Genomic DNA, 26773 nt, shown 5'->3' with positions numbered 1-26773 from the left:
CAGGCAGTGAAGAAAGCTAATGGAATGTTGGCCTTCATAACAAGAGGATTTCAGTATAAGAGTAAAGAGGTTCTTCTGCAGTTGTATAGGGCTCTGGTGAGACCATATCTGGAGTATTGTGTACAGTTTTGGTCTCCTAATTTGAGGAAGGACATCCTTGTGATTGAGGCAGTGCAGCGTAGGTTCACGAGATTGATCCCTGGGATGGCGGGACTGTCATATGAGGAAAGATTGAAAAGGCTAGGTTTGTATTCACTGGAGTTTAGAAGGATGAGGGGGCATCTTATAGAAACATATAAAATTATAAAAGGATTGGACAAGCTAGATGCAGGAAAGATGTTCCCAATGTTGGGCGAGTCCAGAACCAGGGGCCACAGTCTTAGAATAAAGGGGAGGTAATTTAAGACTAAGGTGAGAAAAAACATTTTCACCCAGAGAGTTGGGAATTTATGGAATTCCCTGCCACAGAGGACAGTGGAGGCCAAGTCACTGGATGGATTTAAGAGAGAGTTAGATAGAGCTCTAGGTGAAGTCAAAGGATACGGGGAGAAGGCAGGCATGGGTTATTGATAGGGGACGATCAGTCATGATCACAACGAATGGCGGTGCTGGCTCGAAGAGCTGAATGGCCTCCTCCTGCACCTATTTTCCATGTTTCTATGTTTTCTATGTCCACGGGTGGTGAACTATATTGACTTTTCTCCAAATAAAATTGTAATCAACATGACCAAGCTTTGTTTTTTTTTAAATTTTTGACAAATTGTAGCCACTGGAAATCTTATTTTTTGACTACTCAAAGTTTTAGCAAGGCTTTGTATTTACTAAATCATTTTGGCTGATTACATTTTCCAGATTGGACCTTATAAGGTTTCACTGTGATCATATTATTTGGCAACTTAATCTAATTTCGCTTTTTGAATTTGTTATGCCATTACTTTATATTTTATCTATATGATCCATACGTCACTTAAATGCATTTTGGCAACAAGTTATCTTCAATTAATTAGTAAAGCATGGTAAATTAGTTATCTCATGCTTATTCCCAGGACTCAGGTGTCATTCTGGAAACATCTCAGCAATAACAGTCCCATTGATTGATTCAACAAAATAAGAAATGCTGCAATGAGAACAAGCTCTGATATAAATATCCATGTTTTAGTAACATAGATCTTTTTCAGTTCAGTTTAGTTTATTGACACATGTACCGAGGTACAGTGTAAAGCTTTTGTTGTGTGCTATCCAGTCAGCAGAGAGATAATACATGATTACAATCGAGCCATTTACAGTGCAAAAGGAATAACATTTTTACATGATAAAGGAATAACATTTAGTACCAGATGAAGCCAACAAAGTCAGATCAAGGATAGTCCGAGGGTCACCAAAGAGGTAGTTCAGTAGTTCAGCACTGCTCTCTGGTTGTGGTAGGATGATTCAGTGGCCTGATAACAGCTGGGAAGAAATTGTCCCTGAATTTGGAGGTGTGCGTTTTCACACTTCTATACCTTTTGCCTGATGGGGGAGGGGAGAAAAGAGAGTGGCCGGGTTGTGACTCGTCCTTGATTATGTTGCTGGCTTTACTGAGGCAGCGTGAAGTATAAATGGAGTCAATAGAAGGGAGTTTGATTTGTGTGATGGTCTGGGCTGAGTCCAGAATTCGCTGCAATATCTTGCGGTCTTGGATGGAGCTGTTCCAAACCAAGCTATGATGCATCCTGGGGTATGTGTACCACTTCGCTTCCTGAAGTCGATCACTATCTCCTTTGTCTTGCTGACATTGAGAGAAGGTTGTTGCCTCGACACCAGGGCACAAGGTTCTTGGTCTCCTTCCTGTACTCCGTCTCATCATTATTTGATATCCCGCCCACATTGGTGTAGTCTGCAAATTTGAAAATTGAATTAGATATGTACATAGCTGCGCATCCGTGGGTGTACAAGGAGTAAAGAACGGGGCTGAGAAGTAAACTTAATACCACCATTCATTATTAGATAGCACCTTCAATTAAGTGAAAACTTCTTAAATACAGAAGTGAAAATGGAAGATGTATTGAGCTAAACAACCCTATATGAGTGAGTGATGTTTTAAAGAGGATCCAAAATGATGTGCAAATTGAACAGTTTGGGAGTGGATTGGAGGGCGAATCTGAAAATGGGAAGAATTTGGACACCATCATCTGTTAATCAGAGTGCGAAGGTGGAAGTGAATTAAGAAAGGATTGGTAAATTTGGGAAACAAGAGGTGACAGAGGCAGGAAGCAGTGAGATAATAGAAGGATATGAATACAAAATAAAACAATTTAATTGGGAGACATTGGTGGACTGAGTCAATGTGGATCAACAAGAATACCATAATCAGTGAGCAATATTTATTGCAATATCACCTGACAATGTAGGGGTTGGCTGAACTCACTATTCCTATGTGGGATGTCTAATATCCTTCATTGGATCAAGCAGTAATACCATTTAATACTTCTTACAGAACGAAGAATTTGAGCAATGAATCGAACGCAAACATTGTGCTGGGCTTGGTATAATGGATCTGAATGGTTAAACAAGTCTACAGACATCGTTTATGATAATCAAATGATAGACATATTGGAAACCATCCTTCTTCCTTCTTGCGTTGGCATTATTTGTTCAACAGGATTGGTTGGAAATATTTTCATCTTGTTTACTATCATCAGGTAAAAAAACAAAACTGAAAGCAATTGAAGATTAATTGATGTAATTTTAAGGAAACATAAAAAATGTTAAATCGATGAAAGTTTAAGTTTAGATGTTATTTTGAGCTTGGTAGTATCTTATCTTTGCACATGCCAGGTCAACATGTGGGCAGGCATCAACAGGGTGGCACAGTGGCGCAGCAGTAGAGTTGTTGCCTTGCAGAGCCATAGACCCAGGTTTGATCCTGACTACGGGTTCTGTCTGTATGGAGTTCGTACGTTCTCCCTGTGACCACGTGGGTTTTCCGTGGGTGCTCCAGTTTCCTCCAAAGACGTGCAGGTTTGTAGGTTAATTGGCTTCTGTAAATTGTCCCTAGTGTGCAAGACAGAACTAGTCCACGGGTGATCACTGGTCAGCATGCTCTCGGTGGGCTAAAGGGCCTGTTTCCACACTGTATCTCTAAACTAAACTATAATAAACACAAAAGTCTGGTGTTGATGTCATTTTTAAAATATTACTGACATGCATTATTCTGCTGTAAATGAATACAATGGAGTTAATGTGGCTGTAAAACATGATTTATCGAAAAGGTTGGTGAATCGAAAACCGTGTTTCTCTCTCTTCACATATGCTGCCTGACTGGCTTGGTATCTGCAGAATTTTCTGTGTTTTTTAAAAAATCATGTGCACGTTCAGCCTTTGAAAGGATATGAAACGTAAAACCAAAGAAATCAGGCACAGGAGTAAGCCATTTGGTCCTTAGGAACCTGCCTCCATTCAGCACCATTATAGCTATTGATCTACTTAGTAAACAATTCCCATCTTCTCCCAATCAAGAAACACCTTTCTCCTTGAATATATTGAATGACTTGGCCTTCACTGCCTGGTTCCTGTATCATCATTACTTTTTTGCATATGTTTCATTCATTTGTACTATATCTCTCTACATCACCACCTGTATCTCACGTTTCCCCTTCCCCTGACTCTCAGTCTGAAGAAGGGTCTCAACCCAAAACGTCACCTATTCCTTCTCTCCATAGATGCTGCCGGTTCCGCTGAATGACTCCAGCATTTTGTGTCATATCATTTTCCTTTCTCACTAACTGTTGCTGCACCTGAGCACAATTGGTATAAAAAGACACCCTGGTCTTTTTCCCTGATCTATCACCATTCAGATAATCATCCGTTTTCCTGTTTTTAGTACCTCACATCTATATATGTTAAACTGCGGTAGTTGGGCACTTGAGCAAAAAACAAAGTGCTGGAGGAACTCGGCGGCTCAGGCAGCATCTGTGGAGGGAAATGGACAGACGACATTTTGGATCGGGACCCTTCTTCAGCCTGATGACAGATTATGACCCAACTGATGAACACAAGGCCACTATCTCCCACTTCTACTGGTCTGTCATGCACTTGCTCACTATAGATGTATTGCACATCTACCATTTCTGTCAGAAACAATGCCACTTGTTTGGCCTATTTTGTTTTGCACATTATGAGCGACTGCACTGAAATGTCTTGTGTTGGAGAGCCTAATATAGGTTATTAATTTCCTATCATATTTCACTATCTTTCCATTTTTAGATCCATTAATAAAATGTAATGTAAATCTTGGCTAATGTAGTCTTCTGCCTATCTACAAAGTGAAAAGTAGTTTCCAAATTTCTAAAGGAAGTGAAGTTACAAGCAAATATCCTCAACCATATGAATTCTATGTTTAAAAGCTTTATTACCCATTTAAAGGCAACAATGGCATGCAATTACTGCAAATTTTGCAATCTTTCAATTTTGCCCTCATGTACATCCCCATTTACTTCACCATAAACAATGACAATAACCTAAAGCTTTTTACTGTACCTCGGTACGCGTGACAAAAAAATAAAGCTTTTCATTGTACCGTGGTATACATGAGAATAAACTAAACAAGATAACATTTGGTATTCATACATACACTCATTTTAAATGAACTGTTGCGATTCCTTGCCTTGTCAGCTAGTTCTTCCCCAGATGATCTTTCTTAAAACCTAATCACTTGAGAATATTTTTAATCAAATTTTTAATATTTCCCACTGAAACCTAATCAGTTTTGTATTTAATTACACTTCTCTGAAGTATGTTGAGATAATTTCTTGTTTTCTGATATTAAAGTCACCCTTGCACTGCCTCAGACGCTGGGTGTGGAACAGCCAACCATTGGAACATAGAACATAGAACAGTACAACACAAGAACAGGCCCTTCGGCCCACAATATCTGTGCCGAACATGATGCCAAGACCATGCACATAATCCATATCCTTCTGTATCCCTGCATATCCATTTGCCAATCTGACTCTTAAATGTCACTATCACATTTGCCTCATCCACCAACACTGGAAGCACATTCCAATCACTCCAAATAAATATGTTTTATAAATGAACAAAACTGGTGCTAGGCCAAGCCACCTCCTCAAAAATGTGGATGTGGAGAGGATGGTTCCACTAGTGGGAGAGTCTAGGACCAGAGATCAGAGCCTCAGAATAAGATTCTTGATTAGTACTGGTGTCAACTATGGGGAGAGGGCAGGAGAATTGGGGTTGAGAAGGAGAGATAGATCAGCCATGATTGAATGGCGGATAGGACTTGATGGGCCGAATGGCTGAATTCTGCTCCAATCACTTTTGAACTTGTGAACATAAATAGTGTTAGAAAGTTACTACCCATACTTTACAATTAACTCTAGATGTAAGGAACTGATATCCAAGTAAACATCAGACAGAGATTGGTAACTGGTTAACTGAATATACACTGTAATTTAAAAAAAGGTGATATTATGGTCCCATTATTTGACCTGAACAACATTCCTCTGCTGAGAAAAAAAAGCAATGTAATAGTTATGATACAATGCAGGTTAAATGTGTTGACATTTCTTTCAGGTCTGTGAGGAGGACAATTCCCGATATTTATATTTGTAACTTGGCAATGGCAGATTTGGTTCATGTTCTTGGAATGCCATTCCTAATCCATCAGTGGGCACGAGGTGGAGAATGGGTGCTTGGCAGTACTCTCTGTACTATTACCACATCACTGGACAGTTGCAACCAGTTTGCTTGTGGTGCAATTATGGCAGCTATGAGCTTGGACAGGTAAGCATGAGCAGAATATTGTTAGTGTAACAAATGTTAAAAATGATTTAAAGGAGTACCCGACCTGTATCTATATTTATTCCCACACAACATGTTTCCCAGTCACACACAAATGTACGCTGGGTTGGTTTGTATTCTTGGAGGCTTTTCAAAGAGGGAAGTAAATAACTTCCAAGAATGAAAATGCCACTTTCAATTTATAACTGTCATAGAAAATTATCACTCATTTTCCCGTTATTTAAGTTAAAGGATTGAGAAAGACAGATATATTTACAGGTCCATCAGTGATTGTGAATACAGAAATAAAATGAACTTTTTGAGTTGATAACCTAAAGATTGGTGAATTGAAATGTTATAACTTTTTCTCTCTACAAATTTTGCCTAACCGACAGAGTATTTTCAGCATTTTTTTTTAGATACCCAAATTCGGCAATATATTACATTTTATCAGTTAATATTGTAGCTCTCACAATACAAATACAATACTAATCTACCAAGACTCAAGGCCTTGAACTATTGGGAGAGAATGGGCAAACTAGGGCTTTATTCCTTGGAGTGCAGGATCCATCCATTAACCCTTATCTAAGGCATGATCATATGGAGGTGTATAAAGTAAGGAGGGGAATTGATAGGGTGAATGCACAGTCTTTCACTCAGGGTAAATATATCAAGAACCAGAGGACATAGACTTAAGGTTAGAGGAGAAAGATTTAATAGGAACCCAAGGAACAACATTTTCACTCAGAGGGTGGTGGTTATATTGAACGAGCTGCCAGGGAGATAGTTCAGGCAGGTACAACAACCACATTTAAAAGACACTTGGACATGAACATGGATGGGAAAGGTTTAGAGGGATATGGCCAAATGGAACTACTTAGATGAGGCATCATGGTTTGCATGGATAAGTTATGCCAAATGACCTTTCCATAAAGAACATCCTAAGAAATGCAAAATTCAAGGTTTAAGAAAGATTGGTTTAATTCAGAATTCCTGCTTCAAGATACAATGGTTCAATAATCCATTTATGCCATTACTTCCTGGTTATTGCCAAATATAAATTTTACTTCTATAATTTTTGTTGTTTTCTATAATTTCTTCCTATCATAACATCATCATTTTCCTCAAATCTCTTTAATGTAAGAGGCAAATAATGAGATGTTTTAAGATGCTTACAATACAGCTTGGAGGAGGCACACCTGATTTGCAGAGTGGGTAGATTACTGTCACATGCGGCACCAAACAAAATAAAATAGACCATTCAAGCATCTCATCTTTAATAGGGTGCAAAAATATTGTGTCATAATAAATCTACAAATGTATTTCTATTCTCCGTTAAAGCCAGCAGCATGTCAGTTCAACACATATAAGTTGTTATGGGGTTATGACTAATTCGTCAACTTTTTTCTCCAAATCATAAGCCCTATGTCAATAATTATTATCATGACATAAGTGTCAGTGTGAGGCAGTAAAAAACCTCCGAGGCAGATACTTAAAATGCATTTTGTATGCTGCCATATGTGTACAGACACAACATGTTGTGTCTGTCTTCCATTTAAATCACCTTCCTTCCCTCCACGTTGTATATCTCTCGTTTCCCTTCTCCCTAACCAATTTGAAGAAGGGTCTCAACCCAAAACGTCACACATTCTTTCTCTCCAGAGATGCTGCCTGTTCCGCTGAGTTACTCCAGCTTTTTTGTGTCTATCTTCTCTGTACCTAATTGAAATCCCTCATCACTGGCATCGTAAATCTCCTCTGAAGTCACCATTCTGCTTTCACTCTTCCTTTACAGGCATATGCATGTCTCTGTGTTCATTTTTATAAGAAGGGAGATGGAGCCATTAATTAATGTGAGTTATGGGATCCACCAAGTATGTATGCATAGTTCCATCAACAAAAGCCTGGTCCTGATAAAAGTGGCAGATTTAAAATTGTGCACTCCCTGCTGATTAGTATTTTAGGAAGATTACCTGCATTTACTTGTTTTATATTAGAGTCAAAGAGTCATACAGCGTCATACAGGCCCTTTGGCCCAACTTACCCATGCCAACCAAGACATCCCATTTGGTTTGCCCAATTCATGTGCAAATAAAGTACCTCATAGCTATCATTGTACATTTATTGTAAATATCTTTAACATCACTTAATGTCTATACCTAAATTATGAGCATGATGAAGCACCACTTAATATTTAGTGCCCTACTTCATTTAATATCATGAATAGTCATAGGATCATACAACATGGAAACTGGCCTTTTGGCCCAACTTGCCCATGTCAATCAAGATGCCACATCTGCACAGCCCTACCTGCCCGCATTTGGCCCATATTCTAAACCTTTCCTATCCAAGGAAAGTAATGCTGAGGCTCTATAACGCGCTAGTTAGGCAGCATTTGGAATAGTGTGAGCAATTTTGGGCACCCTATCTGAGGAAGGATTTGCTGGGTCTGGAGAGGGTCCAGAGGAGGTTTACAAGAATGATCCCAGGAATGAGTAGGTTAACCTATGATGAGCGTTTGTTGGCACTGGGCCTGTACTCGCTGGAGTTTAGAAGAATGAGGGGGGACCTCATTGAAATGTACAGAATAGTGAAAGGCTTGGATGGAGTGGGTGGAGAGGATGTTTCCACTAGTAGGAGAGTCTAGGACTAGAGGTCATAGACTCAGAATTAAAGGACATTCTTTTAGGAAGGAGATAAAGATAAATTTCTTTAGTCAGAGGGTGGTGAATCTGTGGAATTCTTTGCCACAGAAGGCTGTGGTGGCCAAGTCAGTGGGTATTTCTAAAGCAGAGATAGATAGATTATTGATGAGTACAGGTGTCAGAGGTTATGGGGAGAAGGCAGGAGAATGGGGTTAGGAGGGAGAGATAGATAGATCAGCCATGATTGAATGGCATAGACTTGATGGGCCGAACGGCCTAATTCTACTATCACTTATGACCTTATGACCTGCCCAAATATATTGTAAATGTTGCTATAGTACCTGCATCAACTACTTCCTCTGGCAGCACATTCCATATACTGACCACTCTCTTTACTTCTATTAATAAAGTTAAATATCCCATACACTTAAGTTTTCTCACTAATTTAAAAGCTTAGTGATTCATGGTATCTATCTGCTCTTAAAGCTTCTCTAAAACGGTCACATTTAGTCTTCAATGTTTTTCCTCATTCTTCATAAAATGCAGCAGTTTGCTCTTCACATTAAATTGAACTGCTAGATATGCCAGACCGCCCATTTCAATTTCCTTGTCTTCCTAAATCTTGCCACTATTGAAAAATCTAAATATTGGAGATTCTGGAAACTTAGACTCAGCAGATCAGACAACTACTGGTGATCTGAAAGATGACTTCTATGAATCTATGACTCCCTATCATTGCCCTGAAGAATTAATCTGTTTCTCTCTGCACATATGCTGCATGACCTAGTCAGTCTTTCCAGCATTTTCCATGTTTACATTTATTGTCATCCTCCCTGCATGAATACTATATTAAAACAAGTGTTCAATCCCTGTCCAGTGATTCACCCCCAACATCCTTTTTTTTAAAACCAGCCCTAAAATCTACAAATCCAACGTCTTCTGATGAAGTAATGGAAAAATCCTCTCCACAAGGTCATATCATAAGTGATAGGAGTAGAATTAGGCCATTCGGCCCATCATGTCTACACCATTCAATCATGGCTGATCTATCTCTCCTGCCTAACCCCATTCTCCTGCCTACTCCCCAGCTTCAACACCCCAACCGACATCAACTTTCAAAATGCTTAATCTTCCACACAATTGTATGTCCAAATAAGTGTTCAATCACATCTTCCTCTTTCCTATTGATGCTCTTGAAATCCAGCTGAGATCCGCTTTACGATTCTAATGTCCTCTCACATTTCCTGTCGTACTCAGGCTTCCCACTGGGCAGGCTAGGGCTTTATTCATTGGGGTGCAGGTGTCTAAGGGATGATCTTATAGAGGTGTACACAATCATGAGGGGAACAGGTGGAGTGAATGAACACAATCTTTTACCCAAGTTACGGAAACAAATACAAGGGGGCATAGGTTTAAGATGAGAGTGGAAACATTTAATATGGGCAAGGTTTTCACAGTAGGTACATCAGTCGTGTTGTCATAGGAAGTTGTAGAGGCAGCTACAACAACAACATTTAAAAGGCATTTAGGCAGGTACATGGATAAGAAAGGTCGAGGGGGATGTGGGTCAACATGAACAAATTATACCAGCTTACATGAAGTATCTTGGTTGGCATGGACAAGTTGGGCCGAAGGGCCTGTTCCCATGCTACATAACTATATGACTGTAAAGGCAGTGATGCTATGCTTGCTAAAGCTGATGACATAAAACAGGTAGTAAAGTAAATTGTAACAAATACATTCAATCAGCATAAAGATAAATAGATAGTTTAAGTGAGTGGGCAAATATCTGGAATGTACTATAGGAAAATGTGAAATTGGTGAGAGGCTGGGAGGAGCTGTGATATGCAAGGTGTCCTTGTGCATGGCTCGATAAAGGCAAGATACAGGTAGGACAGTGAACAGAATGTCATTTATAACTGAGTGAATGGAATACAGATGTAGGGAACTTATGCCAGTGTTACGGTTTGTTGGCAATACCATATCTGGAGTATTGTGCCTGCTTATTTACTTGTGTGAGGGAACTTAACTGAAATATATAAGGTCTTGAGTGGTCTTGGCAGGATGGATTTGGAGAAAGTTTCCTCAGATCAGTTCAGTTTAGTTTATTGTCACTTGTGAAAAGCTTTTGTTGCGTGCAAACCAGTCAGCGGAAAGATAATACATGATTAAAATCAAGCTATTCACAGTGTACAGATACATGACAAGGGAATAATGTTTAGTGCCAAATAAAGCCAGTAAAGTCTGATCAAAGATAGGCCGAGGGTCATCAATAAGGTAGATAGTAGTTCACGACTGCTCTCTAGTTATGGTGGGATGATTCAGTTGCCTGATAACTGCTGGGAAGAAACTGTCCCTGAATCCAGAGCTGTGCGTTTTAACACTCCTCGTGTTGGAGATTCTAGAATTAGTGTCATTGTTTAGATTAGATTAGATTAGATTAGATTATTTAATGACCACACAGTCAAGCTGGTGGAATTCAGGTTCAGTACAGGATGTTACAAGGTAGGCTGATTCCCGTCAAACATAACATAAAACACAACATCATACAATATACAGTACATGTATGGGGAGAATATGTGCTGTTATCATAGTGTGTTCAGAATTCGGATTGCGTGTGGGTAAAAACTGTTTTTAAATCGAGATGTCTTGGCGGGCAGTGAGCTGTAGCGCCTTCCTGATGGCTGCAGGTGGAAGATGTGGTGAGCTGGGTGGGAGGGATCAGAGATGATTTTCTTCACCCTTGACACAGACCGTTTGTGATGGAGTGATTCTATTGATGGAAGGGGAGTGCTGATGATTTTGGATGCTTTGTTAACTATGCGTTGTAATTTATTACGGGAGTGAGTGTCTAAACTGCTGAACCAGACTGTAATTGATGAAGTGAGCATGCTTTGGATGATGGCTGTGTAGAATTTGATTAGGAGGTGTTTCCTTACTCTAAACTTCTTGAGCTGGCGGAGGAAGAAGAGTCTTTGGTTGGCTTTTTTGTAGATGTGATTTGAATTGATTTTCCATTTGAGGTTATTGCTTATGTGAGTGCCAAGAAATTTGAATGAGTCAGTGGTGGATATGGGTTCGCCTGAGATGAGTAGGGGGGTCTTGGGTTGTGCCTTACGTCTGAAATCAATGATGAGTTCGTGTGTTTTTGATGTGTTGAGTAAGAGGTTATTATCTGTGCACCAAGTGACTGCTTTGTGTGTTTGAGTGCGGTATTCTGTTTCATTATTGTTCGAGATGAGACCTATGATGGTTGTGTCATCTGCGTATTTATAAATTTTAACTGAACTATGCTGGGATGTGAATTGGTTTGTGTAGAGTAATACTTGGTCTATTTAGGATAAAGAAGGGGCTTTAAAAAAAAATCCTAGACACGGCCTTTAAGGTTTAGAATTGTCTTTATTGGAGGTTGGTGAAAGCAGAGCCTTTTAATGTTTATAAAGCACACTAGATAGAAATTTGTTAAGCCTGGGGGATCAAAGATTATCACGGTGAGCCAATAATGCAAAGTCACAATCAGATCAGCCATGTTATTGCTAGAAAAGCAGAATGGACTGTGGGGCCAAATGGCCACTTTCATTCTTGATTTGCATGTTTTAAATGATATGTTTTAATAGAACTGAGGATGAGGGGAGACTAATCGAGGTGTACATTTAAAAGGCCTTTAGACAAGTACATGGATAGAAAAGATTGAGCGAGGTTTCTGCTAAACACGGGCAAATGGTACTTGCTTAGATGGGGCATCTTGGTTGGCACTGAGTCTCTACATTGGCACCATCAATGTATACTGGAGTATGTGTACCACATCTCTTCCTGAAGTTGATCACAATCTCCTTTGTCTTGCTGACATTGAGGGAAATGTTGTTATCTTGGCACCAGGTTACAAGGTTCTCAATCTCCTTCCTGTACTGCATTACAACAAAATCACTCTCCAATGTGAAAGTTAACACCACATTTCTGATCCTGTGTAAACTGCAGCCATAAAGAATGCAGAAAACTATCTATGAAGGTGTAGAGCAGCATTGGCAGCAGCTTCTGAATTTCCACATTTTAACTACATATGTACTTACTCCAGTGTTGTCGAGCAGTGGAGGCAAACCGCTTCAACTGCAAATCATGAACTATCATTAAAGACCACAGATGTGCATACAGATCCCACTGTTCCACTCATAGACAATTTATTCATGGTCTGGTAATCTGTTTCAATGATATATTCAGTTCACAAACTATTGATTTGCTCTTCAATTGATTACAATTTAAAATGTCAGCTTCTTGAAAATGTGGCTTTCTGGCATTGACCTAAGATGAGTGGTCTAATGAAGATAATTAATACAGGATCAGACTGCAATGTACATATATTTTTTAAAGGTTTGTGCTTGCCAATAGCTTTGTGGTGAAAAAAGTAGAGTAGAAGTATGTAGCAGCAGTACATACAATGGTGCTGCTTGATAAAGTGGCGAAAAATCTTAACAGGTTCGATTCAATATTTACAGAGTGAAAGCAATCCTGGAGTTTGAAAATCTAATGTAAGAGCACAATGTGCTACAGTGCGCCACAGTTCAATGAGCAATTGAAGGACAGAGAAAGGCTCAAAGTATACACTTACACAGGGAGCCTATTTTCAATGTTTCCACTTCCTGCAGAGGTCAATGCCATCTGATAAAATAATATCAGAAATCCAAGCAATATGCTTTGAAAAAAACCATACATAACATTTGCCAAGATTTCCCACAAATACTCTCAGAGGGTCGGTCCTATTTTATATTGTATTTACTGAGTTAGATGATTGCTTACACTTTAACCAGTTTTCTCTTTTGGATATCAGCTATCCAATCTGAACAAACGTTCAGACCTTTTTGTGGGCAGGAGGAGTTGGGTGGGGGTAGGGGGGGTTTCTCTGCTGACATGTCACTTATCCCTGCACATCAAAAATAAAAATACCAATAGATAATAGACAATAGACAATAGACAATAGGTGCAGGAGTAGGCCACTCGGCCATTCGAGCCAGTACCGCCATTCAATGTGATCATGGCTGATCATCTCCAATCAGTACCCCGTTCCTGCCTTCTCCCCATATCCCCTGACTCCGCTATTTAGCTCTCCCTTGAAAGTATCCAGAGAACTGGCCTCCACTGCCCTCTGAGGCAGGGAATTCCACAGACTCACAACTCTCTGTGAGAAAATGTGTTTCCTTGTCACCACTCTAAATGGCTTACCCCTTATTCTTAAACTGTGGCCCCTGTTTCTGGACTCCCCCAACATCAGGAACATGTTTCCTGCCTCTTGCGTGTCCAAACCCTTAATATCTTCAAGGTTTACCAGCTCAAGGGTTAACCCTTACCAGCTCCTCTTATTATTTTATTATTAACACTATGGTCACTAAGATTTTTTCATCACTTGATTATTATCAAGTATATGTGACGAGCTACAAGAAACAAAAGAGAATTCCACATCTGAAGTAAGTTTAATCAACAAAATTCCAAATTTTTGATTTTGATTAAACTGGGTTTTCACTGTTCAGAATCCTACATTCTCCTTTCAGAATTCTATTCAGCTTTTTCATCAACTCGAAAACTGGCGTTGAACTCAACATCTGCACAAATTGCACATCCTTTATTTCTCTCTGGAATACTGTAACTGTTCCAGTCGACTTTACCAACACCTTCACAGTCTGTTATTAATTCTTAATTATGCTGCATTGTTTGAGCTGTCTTATTTCAGATGCAAGGTCCAGGAAAGCAGACTGTACAATATTCAGACCTATATTTAATAATGAGCCATCATAACTAAAATGCATTGTTTAATCATTATTTAATGCCTTAGTTAGTACCTTGCTGTGTATGATTTGTCTGCCAATTTGTCCTCCGTGCTACACTTTACTTTGGAATATCCTGAAATTGTGAACGGTATCATATAAATCTATTTATAATATGTGTGTGATTCCGGTAATGAGTGTATGTTGTAATGTGAGATACATTACAAAGTTTCTTAGATTATTAATATCTCACAGCAATGTTGAGTCCTTCCACTAATCTAACAGAGGCTGAGCCCCTCATGGTTATAATTGACAAGGTTAAGTGATTCCTGGAGATAAAATGGTGAATTTATTAAGATTGACGGTATAATGATAAACCAGGGTGAAGGTAAGGCCTCGTTTTTTATAACCGCTGAGATTATCCGAATTGCACTGTGTGAATGAATAGTGAAACAGATTTAATGGTGACATTCAAAAGGGAACTGGTAAATATTTCATTGGGCAAGATTGCAGGACCATGGAGAAGGAGGGGGTGAATAGATCTACTTGAATAGATATTTCAAAGAACCAGTTCAGCCACACTGCACAAAAAAGCATACAATTGCCCTGTGTGATTTTTTTATCCTAATCCCATTCCATTTCACTGTGACTTTACTATAATCTTTATCCAGCGTTTACCAGCACCACAACTTCTATAGAGTCATGAGGAAATATCTGAACATTGAGATTGTATATAAATCACATACTCAGATTCAGAGTAAATCAATAGATATTACTGTGTTAATAAATTGATTTTTGAAAGTGTACTCAAAATCTCATCCATAGGTACCTGGCTCTTGTTCATCCATTTCATCTGATGAGTTTCAGAACCAGGTCAAAAACCATTAAAATCAATCTATGCCTTTGGGCTATTTCACTTGTATTGGTTCTGCCAGTCTGGATGCATGCAAAAGTCATTAAATTTAAGGATGGCTTGGAAAGCTGCGCTTTCGATCTGACTTCACCCCGGGACATACTTTGGTAAGTGTATTTTAAAATAAGGTGCCTGAGTGGTTTGCTCAAAATGGTTGATGTGCAATTTTTTCAATCAATGTAGAAATTTAACTTGGGTCTAATAACACTCCATCCAGAAGTATCTATTATTAATTTTGAGGGTGAGGGTGGTAGGAACCAAGTCAATCAGAGCTTTCAAAAGGGAAGTAGATCGGCATTTGAGGGAAAAAAATTATAGAATAGAGGGTGACTAGGGTGAGATTTTTCCTTGATTATGCTGGTTGCATTACCGAGGCAGTGTGAAGTGTAAATAGAGTCAATGGAAGGGAGGTTGGTTTGCATGATGGTCTTGGTTATGTCCACAACATTCTGCAATCTCTTGCAGTCTTGGGTGGAGCTGTTCCCAAACCATGCTGTGATGCATCCTGATACAATGCTTTCTATGGCACATCTGTAGGTTGGTGAGGATTTGCCAAACTCCCACTTTGGCGACATTTGGGCGACTGCAGATAGTCAGTGACTGACGCCCGTAATACTGTCAAGTTGCACGACATACACGCTGACGTATGCTGTCATGCGGGTGAATCCCGGTTAGGGTTGAGGCTGTAAAATATTCTTCCTTCAATGCATGGATTTTAAACATTAATATATTAAATTTAATACAATAAAATAACCATATAACCATATAACAATTACAGCACGGAAACAGGCCATCTCGGCCCTACAAGTCCGTGCCGAACAATTTTTTTCCCTTAGTCCCACCTGCCTGCACTCATACCATAACCCTCCATTCCCTTCTCATCCATATGCGTATCCAATTTATTCTTAAATGATACCAACGAACCTGCCGCCACCACTTCCACTGGAAGCTCATTCCACACCGCTACCACTCTCTGAGTAAAGAAGTTCCCCCTCATGTTACCCCTAAACTTCTGTCCCTTAATTCTGAAGTCATGTCCTCTTGTTTGAATCTTCCCTATTCTCAAAGGGAAAAGCTTGATCACATCAACTCTGTCTAACCCTCCCATCATTTTAAAGACCTCTATCAAGTCCCCCCTTAACCTTCTGCGCTCCAGAGAATAAAGACCTAACTTATTCAACCTATCTCTGTAACTTAGTTGTTGAAACCCAGGCAACATTCTAGTAAATCTCCTCTGCACTCTCTCTATTTTGTTGACATCCTTCCTATAATTGGGCGACCAAAATTGTACACCATACTCCAGATTTGGTCTCACCAATGCCTTGTACAATTTTAACATTACATCCCAGCTTCTATACTCAATGCTCTGATTTATAAAGGCTAGCATACCAAAAGCTTTCTTTACCACCCTATCTATATGCGATTCCACCTTCAAGGAACTATGCACGGTTATTCCCAGATCCCTCTGTTCAACTGTATTCTTCAATCTTCAATCTGTATTCTACAATCAATCAAAATCAATTGTGCAAATGAAAAGATGTCTGAGTCGTTTTATTTATAGATGTATTGGTCTGCTTCCAAATCCGATCACCGTCTCCATAACTTTTCACAGGGATTGATTCAGTGAGTGCAGACTGAACTCACCTACCCCCTCTTCCCCCCTCCCGCCATCCATCCCTCCCTTCTCCCAACACTGCTCCTCTTACATCCCCTTCTCCATCCCATCCCATCCCATTCTTCAGCACCCCCCCCCCCCCACTTTCCCCGACGCCCCCCCCCCCCCATTTGTGGACCCAGCCTGCGACCAGCGATCCCCCCGCACACTATCCCACACAATCTAGGGACAACTTATACACCTAACCTAACCCTAGCCCTAGCCCTAGCCCTAGCCCTAACCCTCGCCCTAACCTTAGCCCTAACCCTAACCCTAACACTAACTGCAACCGTAACCCAAACCCTAGGTGGGGGGGGGGGGGGATGCGGGAGGGGGGTAGGTGCGGGGTGTTATTCCCAAAGTCTGCATTTACCCCATTGTCAATCTTACTAAAACAGATGATGTGGCCTTTGTGCAGTACTATTAGTGGGATCTAGCTGTCACAGGCTGGGTTCACAAATGGAGGGAGAGGGAGAGAAGGGATGAGAGGGGGACGCCCCCGTTTATGGGCCCAGCCTGTAACAGCTAGATCCCACTACAACTCGTGGCCAACAGTTTAGTTCCCATGAGGAACAGGCAGAAGCTAAGGTTAGGGCGAGGGTTAGGGTTAGGGCTTGGGCTTGGGCTTGGACTAAGGTTAGATGTAGGGTTTGGGTTTCCTCCCACTCCAAAGGCGCACAGGTTTGTATAAATTGTCCGTAGCGTGTGTGGGATAGTGTGTGGCGGATCACTGGTCACAGGCTGGGTCCACAAATGGGGGGGGGGGGCTGCGGGGAAAGTGGGGGGGGGGGGTGGAGAATGGGAGAAGAGAGGGAGAAGGACATGTGAGGGGAGGGGGTAGTAGATAAGGGGGAGAAGTCGAGCGGGGAGAAGGGAGGAAGAGGGGGGAAGGGAAGAAGGGGGGAGAGGGGACAGGAGAAGGGTAGGTGGGAATGGAGAAGGAGGGATGAGGGTGGGAGGGGGAAGAGGGGAGTTCAGTCTACACTCACTGAATCCATCCCTGTGAAAAGTTATAGAGACGGTGATCGGATCTGGAAGCAGACCTATACATCTATATAATTAAAAGTGTCATCTTGACCAATCCTGTTTGCACTGTGCTTTGATTTTAGAAAACACACTATCACATATGGCTGTGATTTTTTGGCCATCTTACTCAGAGTCCTCCTCAGCTGCACAGGCCCCAAGGATTTTTCCCATCGGTGAAAAATAAAAGACTTATTAGTGTTTAAAAAATCTTGAGATTCTCTCTCCTGTCAATCACCGCAATGAAGGCCACACCCTTTCTGGTGGGAGGGGGGAGGGACTATAAAATCCGGAAGTGTGAGCGTGGCTCAGTGTGTCTGCAAGATGGTGAGAGAGATGTCATGACTCTCTGTCTGAGCTGGGATACTACATAACACTGTGAGTATGCAATGTACTTGAATAAATGATTTGTTAGCCCTTAATGAAAGTAAAATGAGTTGTTTGGCCTGCCCTGTGCTTGAAAGTGCAATGGCAATGGAAATGAAGTGAAAATGCAGTCAGCTGTTTGGCTTGAGCCTGCCCTGTGTTTGAAAGTGCAGTGGAAATGGAAATGAAGTGAAAATGCAATCAGCTGTTTGGCTTGAGCCTGCCCTGTGCTTGAAAATGCAATGGCAATGGAAGTGAAGTGAAAATGCAATGAGCTGTTTGGCTTGGCCTGCCCTGTGCTTGAAACTGCAATAGCAATGGAAGTGAAATGAAAATGCAATGAGCTGTTTGGCTTGGCCTGCCCTATGCTTGAAACTGCAATGCAATTGGAAATGAAATGAAATGAGTTGTTTGGCCTGCCTGAAACCACTAATTTCGGCCCGCTATGCCCCTCTTAGCCATGAAACCAGTCCCTTTTAGCCGAAAAGGCCCGTGCAAGACCAGGAAAAGTCCAGAAAAAGTGGCTTTCACTGAAATTTCACAGATTTGTTTTTAAAGAGCCCCTTCGGCCCATCAGGTCTGTACTAGCCCAGGTCCCTATGGCCCATCAGATCTGTACTAGCCCAGGAGTCCCTATGGCCCATCAGGAGGTATTGCCCCTGCAAGTATTAAACCTTACCCCTGTATTTTTCTCCCTCCCTTCATTTGCTCCCTGTGAGATCCAGGCCAGGATATACTTTCCTCCTTCATTGCTGTGATCTGCAATAAAAGATGAAAAATGTCTAAAATTGATTCTCCACCCTCTCCCCCTTCTCTCTCACAGAGTCTCTCACCTGTTTTGGGCAGAATTTCCGGCAGTTTCTGAGCTGCCAGCCCACCAGGCCTGAGTGACTGAGCTGCCAGCCCACCAGGCCTGAGTGACTGACCTGCCAGCCCAAGAAGACACCCAAATGTCGCCTGGAGGATTTTGAACGTTCTTGGGTGACAGGGAAGCACCGCGCGTCACCACGTGTCACTGCATGCGTCACCACGCCTCACCACGCGTCACGCCCATGGCACAACAACCTCTTTTTAAGCTATCGCCTAAATGTCGCCCAAATGTCGCCCAAGTGGGACAGGCCCTTAAGCCTTCTAAGGAAGTAGAGATGATGTTCTTTCACCAATGAAGGAAGGAAGGAAGGAAGGAAGGGAGAGAAGGGATCAGGGGTTGGGATGGAAGGAAAGTGGGTGGCCTGGAAAGTAGGAAGGAGTGTGAGAAAATCAGATGGAGAAAGGGAAAATAACTGGGTGACAATGGGAATGGAAAGAAAGGTGTGTACAGGGGAGCGTGAGGGGGAATTGGGTGGACTGAGAAGATGAAATGGGGAGTAGTTACCTGAACTGCACTTTATTTAAGAAATCTCACCCTCTAGCCTCTCTGAGCAAAGAAGGTAATGCATATTCTTAATTTATTCAGTAGGAAATATTTGCAAGATTTCAATGTGAATATATTAATTAAAGAAATAACTTGATCTCTATCAAAAAGTATTGTCCTTAAAGTATTAAGTAATCTTTGAACTGAGCACTCACTATTTCAGTTTGATAATCTTCAGAAGTCATATTTGCAGCCTGCTATTAATTTATATTTTATGTTCAATCAAATTTGTCCAATGCATTCTGTTAAAGTGTAAATTCATTTTTAAATGTGATCAATGTGTTCCTGGTTTACCAACATCTTTGCAGCCAGAACAACATGCCAAATAGAGATGAAGTTGGGTTAACACCAGATCCTATTTAAACCCAGAGAATTTTATTTTATTTTTAAAGAGGGGAGTTAGAATTTGTTGAAAAAAATAGAAATAAATTACTGCAAATTTTAGTTAGAGATAGTTTACTTTAGTTTAGAGATACAGCACGGAAACAGGCCCTTCGGCCCACTGAGTCCACGCTGACCAGTGATCCCCGCACACTAACCCTATCCTACACACACATGGGACAGTATACAATTTCACTGAACTCAATTAACCTACACATATGTACATCTTTGGAGTATGTGTGGAAGCCAGAGCACCCGGAGAGAATGCACGCAGGTCACAGGTGAATGTATAAACTATGTACGGACGGCACCTGTGGTCAGGATCGAACCCGGGTCTCTAGCGCTGTAAGGCAGCAACTTTACTGCTGCGCCACCGTGCCATCCTTACTCCAGGTGCTCTCCCTAATGGGTGTGATGAGTCGGCCATGAAAATAAATTTCAGTGCCTTCCTGGCAGTGGAATGGGCACACTGCACCCAACACATACCAGTTCTCCCTGTTGGAGGAGATTTTTAATAGCATTCCCAGCCTTGCTCACTCCAATTACACTCCATTTTGAACATCTCAGCATTGTCGTTTCCACTTCCTGGCAAACCAAATGTTGAATGCAATCTCACAAAAACTATCAAATTCCCCCCACAGAAATTAGATAGTTTACAACTTAATATCATTAGCACAATCTTCAAGTTCCAATACCAATTCCTTCTAAGTCAGTGAGCCAATTTTGGTAAAACTGTACCAAGAGACTGTACATTAGTAAACGTTATTTCATGTGTTCTTAAACATGCAGCACCATTCTATGTAAATATATAGGTACAGACACTTATCTTGGGGCAGTTTTTGATAGTTTTTCTGTCATCATGGATCAAAGAGTAAAATAAAATTAATGTTCGGTTAATTCATTAACATGCCACTGATTTGACTCGTCACCAAATAAATAAAGCCATTTTGGTCATTGGTTAAAAAATAAACGTTAAAAATATGGGGTTGACTATTTAAGAGAGAAGTGATTTCTTTTTTCTCTCAGGTTCATAAATCTTTTAGCATAAGCAACAAAAGCTTTTCACTGTACCTCGGTACACCTGACAATAAACTAAACTGAACTGAACTGAATTTTTTTGAATTTGATGGAAGTAGAGTTTTGCAATATTTTAAAGACAGAGGTAGATAGACTGTATAAGAGGACATGAAAGGTTAAGTTAGTCAGGAATGTAGAGTTGAGATTCCAATCGAATCGAGAGGGAGTACAGAGAAGGTTCACCAGACTGATTCCTGGGATGTCAGGACTTTCATATGAAGAAAGACTGGATAGACTCGGCTTGTACTCGCTAGAATTTAGAAGATTGAGGGGGGATCTTATAGAAACTTACAAAATTCTTAAGGGGTTGGACAGGCTAGATGCAGGAAGATTGTTCCCGATATTGGGGAAGTCCAGAACAAGGGGTCACAGTTTAAGGATAAGGGGGAAATCGTTTAGGACCGAGATGAGGAAAACTTTTTTCACACAGAGAGTGGTGAATCTCTGGAATTCTCTGCCACAGAAGGTAGTTGAGGCCAGTTCATTGGCTATATTTAAGAGGGAGTTAGATGTGGCCCTTGTGGCTAAAGGGATCAGGGGGTATGGAGAGAAGGCAGGTACAGGATACTGAGTTGGATGATCAGCCATGATCATATTGAATGGCGGTGCAGGCTCGAAGGGCCGAATGGCCTACTCCTGCACCTATTTTCTATGTTTCTATGTTTCTATGTCTATGTTTCTATCCATAATCTTACTGAATGACAGGATAGGCCTGTTGGCAGATGGACCTGTTCCTGTTACTAAATCCTATCTTCATATATCATCTTTCATTAGACACAGTTGCCAACAAACGAAGCAACTTCAAAGTAAAACAATGATATTAGCAATCTCTGAAAACTTTATATAGGTACTAATTCATGACTAAGCAAAACTAATATGTTATCTCTCTCGTTTTATCACAGGTATACATTGTATCACACCATAACTTCTTTCTTTGTTCCTTTACCGCTGATACTGATTTTCTACACACTGATTCTATGTTACACATGGGGCATCCACCAGGAAAACAAGAAAAATGGAAGGTAAGAGACAGAACAAATAAAATGATCAACGGGGATTGTTTTCTTTAACATTTTTTGTATCTTTGTTGATGCGCTAAGTTTTTATTTTGCTCAAAGAATGATGGTATTGTTGGCATCTAGTCCAGTTGTTCTTGGACTATGTGGCCTGTTATGCCACTTCAGAGGCCAGTTATGAGTGAACCAGTTTTCTGCTCGACTGGAGTCGTATGTAGGCGGAACTGAGAAGAGACAGATTTCCATGGTTATTATTTTTATGACAGTCCAGTAATTTTCATGATCACTATTAAATATACTAATTTTGTTTAAATTGTCGATTAATGTAACTAATTTAAAGCTATGTGGTTGCAGCAGAGTGATTTGAATCTACAAACCAATGGACCAGACCTCTTGGTCATCTTGGCATCTTGTTTGGCATGCATGAGTTGGGCCGAAGGGCCCCTTTAAATGCAGTATGACTTTATGACTAATAGCTAAGGAGGAGCAGAAGATTCTGTGAATAGAGGGCACAGATTTAAGATGGTCAATAAAAGTGTCAGGGACTACATAAGAGGTCTGAAGAAGGGTTTCGGCCCGAAACGTCGCCTATTTCCTTCGCTCCATAGATGCTGCTGCACCCGCTGAGTTTCCCCAGCAATTTTGTGTACCTTCGATATTCCAGCATCTGCAGTTCCCTTTTGAACACTACATAAGGATTTATTAGTTCAGTTTAGTTTATTGTCACGTGTACCGAGGTGCAGTGAAAAGCTTTTTCTTGTGTACTAACCAGTCAGCAGAAAGCCAATACATGATTACAATCAATCCATTTACAGTGTATAGATACATGATAAGGGAATAACGTTTAGTGCAAGGTAAAGCCAGCAAAGTCCACTCAAGGATAGTCTGAGGATCAAAGAGGTAGATAGTAGTTCAGTAGTTTAGGAAAAAACACTGAAGATAATGGAAATTAAAATAGAAATACTGGAAGCACCCAGCTAGCCTGAAAGGAATCTGTGGAAAGTAAAATAGAATTAGGGTTTCAAGTCAGAAATGGGAAAGAGAGAAAACAAGTTAATACTGAGTTGGGGATGGGATAACACTAGGAGAATATTGGTGACAGGGAGAAGCCAGGATTGCTGTGGGGATAAGTTGTGGACGATCTCTGGTAAAGTTGGTTAATGCAGTGAATTGTTCTATCAGCTGAGAAGGTTGTTGGCTGTAACCTTCCCCCCCATTGACGAACTGTACACTGCAAGGGCCAGGAAGCGAGCAGGTAAGATAATGACCCCTCTCACCCTGACCACAAACGCTTTGAAGCCTTCCCTCTGGAAGGCAACTCCAGACTGTCAAAGCTGCCACTGCCAGACAAAAAAACAGCTTTTTTCCATGAGCAGCAGCTCTACTCAATAACCAAAAGTCTGTAGCCTCCTTTTGCTCTGGTATTTTATTTCATTCACATGTTTAAACTATAATGTTTTATTCTTAATGTTTTAATGTTTTATGTTTTATTCTTGTTTAAGAAGGAACTGCAGATGCTGGAAAATCGAAGGTAGACAAAAATGCCCAGCATTTGTGTCTATCTTATGTTTTATTCTTAATTGTTTATTGTATGTCGTGTTATTACTTGAGAGTGGAGCACCAAGGCAAATACCTTGTATGCGTACATACTTGGCCAATAAACTTATTCATTCATTCATTCATTCATTCATTCATTCATTCATTCATTCATTCAATCATTCATTCATTCATTCAGTTAGACAATGACAATACAGAATAAGACATGTAATGTACCACAAATGGCAGGGTAGTAGGAGCATGCCCAGCAGGTTAAAATTTGTTCATGGAGAAAAAAGAACAAAGCCAATATTACAGATGGATAGTTTACAGCAGAAATATTCTGTGCTGATACAGACAGAGAAAGTGAATTGCTTGCAGTTAGAAAATTTAGTGCTGAGTCTAAATGTGCCCAGACGTTGGTCCTCAATCAAGCATGTTGTCTCCTTGTAACAGTTCAGGAAACCAAAGACAACTTGGTCTGAGTTTTAGAATGGGTGAGAGAAGTGGAAAAGTGGAACAAGGATTTATTATTAAACCACAGTGGTTTATTGTGATCTTGCGTGAACCATCAGAAAAGGAAAAAAAAAAATTAGCATTAATATACTGTATCTTTTTCACAACATCATGAGCTGCTGACGTGTTTTATAGCCAACTTCAGTATGAACAAGATGATATAGGGTGTCAGCAACAGTACTGCCAAACAGACCTATTCACTAATAACCTGATCACTGATACGGCAACAGGATACAGTGATACCAATGCTCACATTTCACAGGGAAAAGCGTATCTCTGAAATGTAGCAACTAGTGCATAGATTGGAATAGTATCTGTATGTGCCAGAGCAACCAGTGTTGATTGGATAGAAATGGCATGAGTAGAATATTAACGAAATTGCACATAGATCCCAGAGAAACAGTTTATAAAATATTGTCTTTTCTGGCTTGATTTGTGTGGACTGTGATATAGTTATTTCTGTCTTCCAGCTACCCTAAATTGGTGTAAGTATTCATGTGACACCCACATTTTGTTATTGCATTTTAATCTGAATAATTTCCAGTGCTGTTTACTCTTGGAGGGACCCACTTTTTAACAAAGCTGAAGCCCCAGCTGAATATTATTTAAATGACTCAACACATTTCTCTTATAGCCACAAATACAAGGCCACACAACCCTCTAATACACAAGCCTCCGGTAGATTGACCCCACATCTAGAACTATTTTGACCTGACCCCCTCCCCTTCAGATTCTTCCATAAACTCTACAGCTTTAAATAAAAACATAGTTGAAAAGAGGTATCATGCATTGGAGTGCTCTCTGTGCGATGATTGTTTACCTTGTTATTGAGTATGGTTTGGCAAAGGCCAGATGCCTTATTACGCTGCGATTGGCACTGGGAGATGAGGGGAGTGTGGGTCAGACAGTAGAGAATTACATTTGATGCCCAAGAATTATTAATCTTGCAAGACTTCTTCCCTTCTTTTCTTCTTTCCCCTCCTCGTACCCCAACCATTTCTAGTTAAATAACAATAATTTAATGAATTTTGTACAAGGAAATGAACAGATCAAGAACAGATTGGTAGATGAAATTGAACGAAAGCACAAGGGAAAATGCATCCAACTAAACATTTACAGGAAAGCATAATATTACTGAAGTAGCAAATACATTCAACAGACTGATGAACCCTCCTGATATAGGAGTAATGTTCTATCGAACTGTAACCTAACCCTGAATTAGCCGGCAATGTAACACAGTCTTGATCGATCATGATCACACAATATTGAATTATTCAGTCATGGTGCTGGCTCTGGAATTGATGGAACTTCTTCAAGAGGATCATGTCCAGATGGGTTGACTGAGACAGCACGATATGACCAATCTCACCATTAGAAATAACCTTAATAACCTTGGGTAACCAAAAGTGCTGGAGAAACTCAGCGAGTGCGGCAGCATCTATGGAGCGAAGGAAATACGCAACATTTCAGTCTGAAGAAGGGTTTCGGCCTGAAACGTTGCCTATTTCCTTCGCTCCATAGGTGCTGCCGCACCCGCTGAGTTTCTCCAGCACTTTTGTCTACCTTCGATTTTCCAGCATCTGCAGTTCCTTCTTGAACAACAATAACCTTGCCCTGACACAGGTATAGGAAGTAAAATTGGTGCACTTAAATACATTTATTTTATCTCTTTACCATTTAGATATGATGTAACCATCCCCAGCGCACGGCTCAAACGACTAACCAAAATGGTCCTGGTTTTGGTGGGTGTTTTTGTGGTTAGTTCAACGCCGTACCAGGTGATTCAACTGGTGAATCTCAATGTCACTCAGCCGACCACAACATATTTCATTGTCTATTATATCTCCATCTGCCTCAGCTATTCCAGCAGCAGCATTAATCCATTTCTCTACATGTTACTGAGTGGCAACTTCCGGAGGAGGCTGACTCACTGCACAAAGATTCAAATGAAAGTAACTGAACAAAAAATTATTAACATAGAAAGCACAGTAAAGTCAAGTGATTAAGTATAAATGTTATTAACTTGAGTCATTAAATATATTCAAGGCTGGCATTAATCATGTTTGGCTTGTAAATAAATTGAGAATTATGGGGATCAGACAGGAGGGGAAAAGTCAAAGCCAGGATCAGATCAGATTGGATTCTTTTAATGGTGCAGGCTGCTGGAGCCAAAAGCTCAATTCCTGCTCCTGTTTCTTATGTTCTTACTGAGACATATTGTCTCTATGTAAGCAAAATAAGACTGTTATGAAGTATTACCATTGAGTACTACCAAGTATCCTATCGTTATTTTCTGATTATAAATATACAATTCTGCATTGAATTTTAACGTTGACTGTACCACCTACTTCCGATAAGCAGGGCAAAATCAGTCAGGTGTAAAGTGTGTTCTGAATCAATGGAATTGAACTGAGTAGTTGTGTATTGTCATCTCTACACCATTAGTCTCAAGTCAACTAAGAGAGAATCATCTCTCTCTCAAAATATAGCAAGAGCTACTATTTCAAGGAAATTTGAATCTAAAATTATAAATCGGATCTCGTCCCAAAAAGCAATAAAGATTGTATCCCTACAATTGATACTTCTGTGGTGCAGGTCAATATCCACTGCCTGAACAATAACAGTCAGAGCCCTGTAGTGCAACTCTTCCACGGCATCAGAAGGAAAATGTTTTTGATCTTCATCATCCTTGTCA

General features: G+C 40.4%; 1 protein-coding gene across 1 annotated transcript; it reads left to right on the top strand.

Annotated features, from left to right (window-relative positions):
• Nucleotides 1-2493: 2493 nt before the first annotated feature.
• Nucleotides 2494-26773, top strand: mchr2 (melanin concentrating hormone receptor 2). Its single transcript, XM_033020452.1, has 5 exons — nucleotides 2494-2681; nucleotides 5575-5784; nucleotides 15008-15202; nucleotides 21913-22032; nucleotides 25760-26773. Exons 1-5 carry the CDS (start codon nucleotides 2494-2496, stop codon nucleotides 26082-26084), a joined length of 1038 nt encoding a protein of 345 aa, XP_032876343.1. The 3' UTR covers nucleotides 26085-26773.

Source organism: Amblyraja radiata, chromosome 5 (genome assembly GCF_010909765.2).
Source record: "Amblyraja radiata isolate CabotCenter1 chromosome 5, sAmbRad1.1.pri, whole genome shotgun sequence".
NCBI lineage: Eukaryota > Metazoa > Chordata > Chondrichthyes > Rajiformes > Rajidae > Amblyraja > Amblyraja radiata.
This window is presented reverse-complemented; position numbering and strand designations above follow the sequence as displayed.

What these genes read in the sequence shown, in the direction of transcription:
- mchr2 (XM_033020452.1), top strand. Translation starts at nt 2,494, where the DNA reads ATGAATCGAACGCAAACATTGTGCTGGGCTTGGTATAATGGATCTGAA. An exon ending in TCACCCCGGGACATACTTTG is followed by an intron (nt 15,203 to 21,912) that starts GTAAGTGTATTT and finishes GTTTTATCACAG; the next exon opens with GTATACATTGTATCACACCA. An exon ending in GAAAACAAGAAAAATGGAAG is followed by an intron (nt 22,033 to 25,759) that starts GTAAGAGACAGA and finishes TTTACCATTTAG; the next exon opens with ATATGATGTAACCATCCCCA.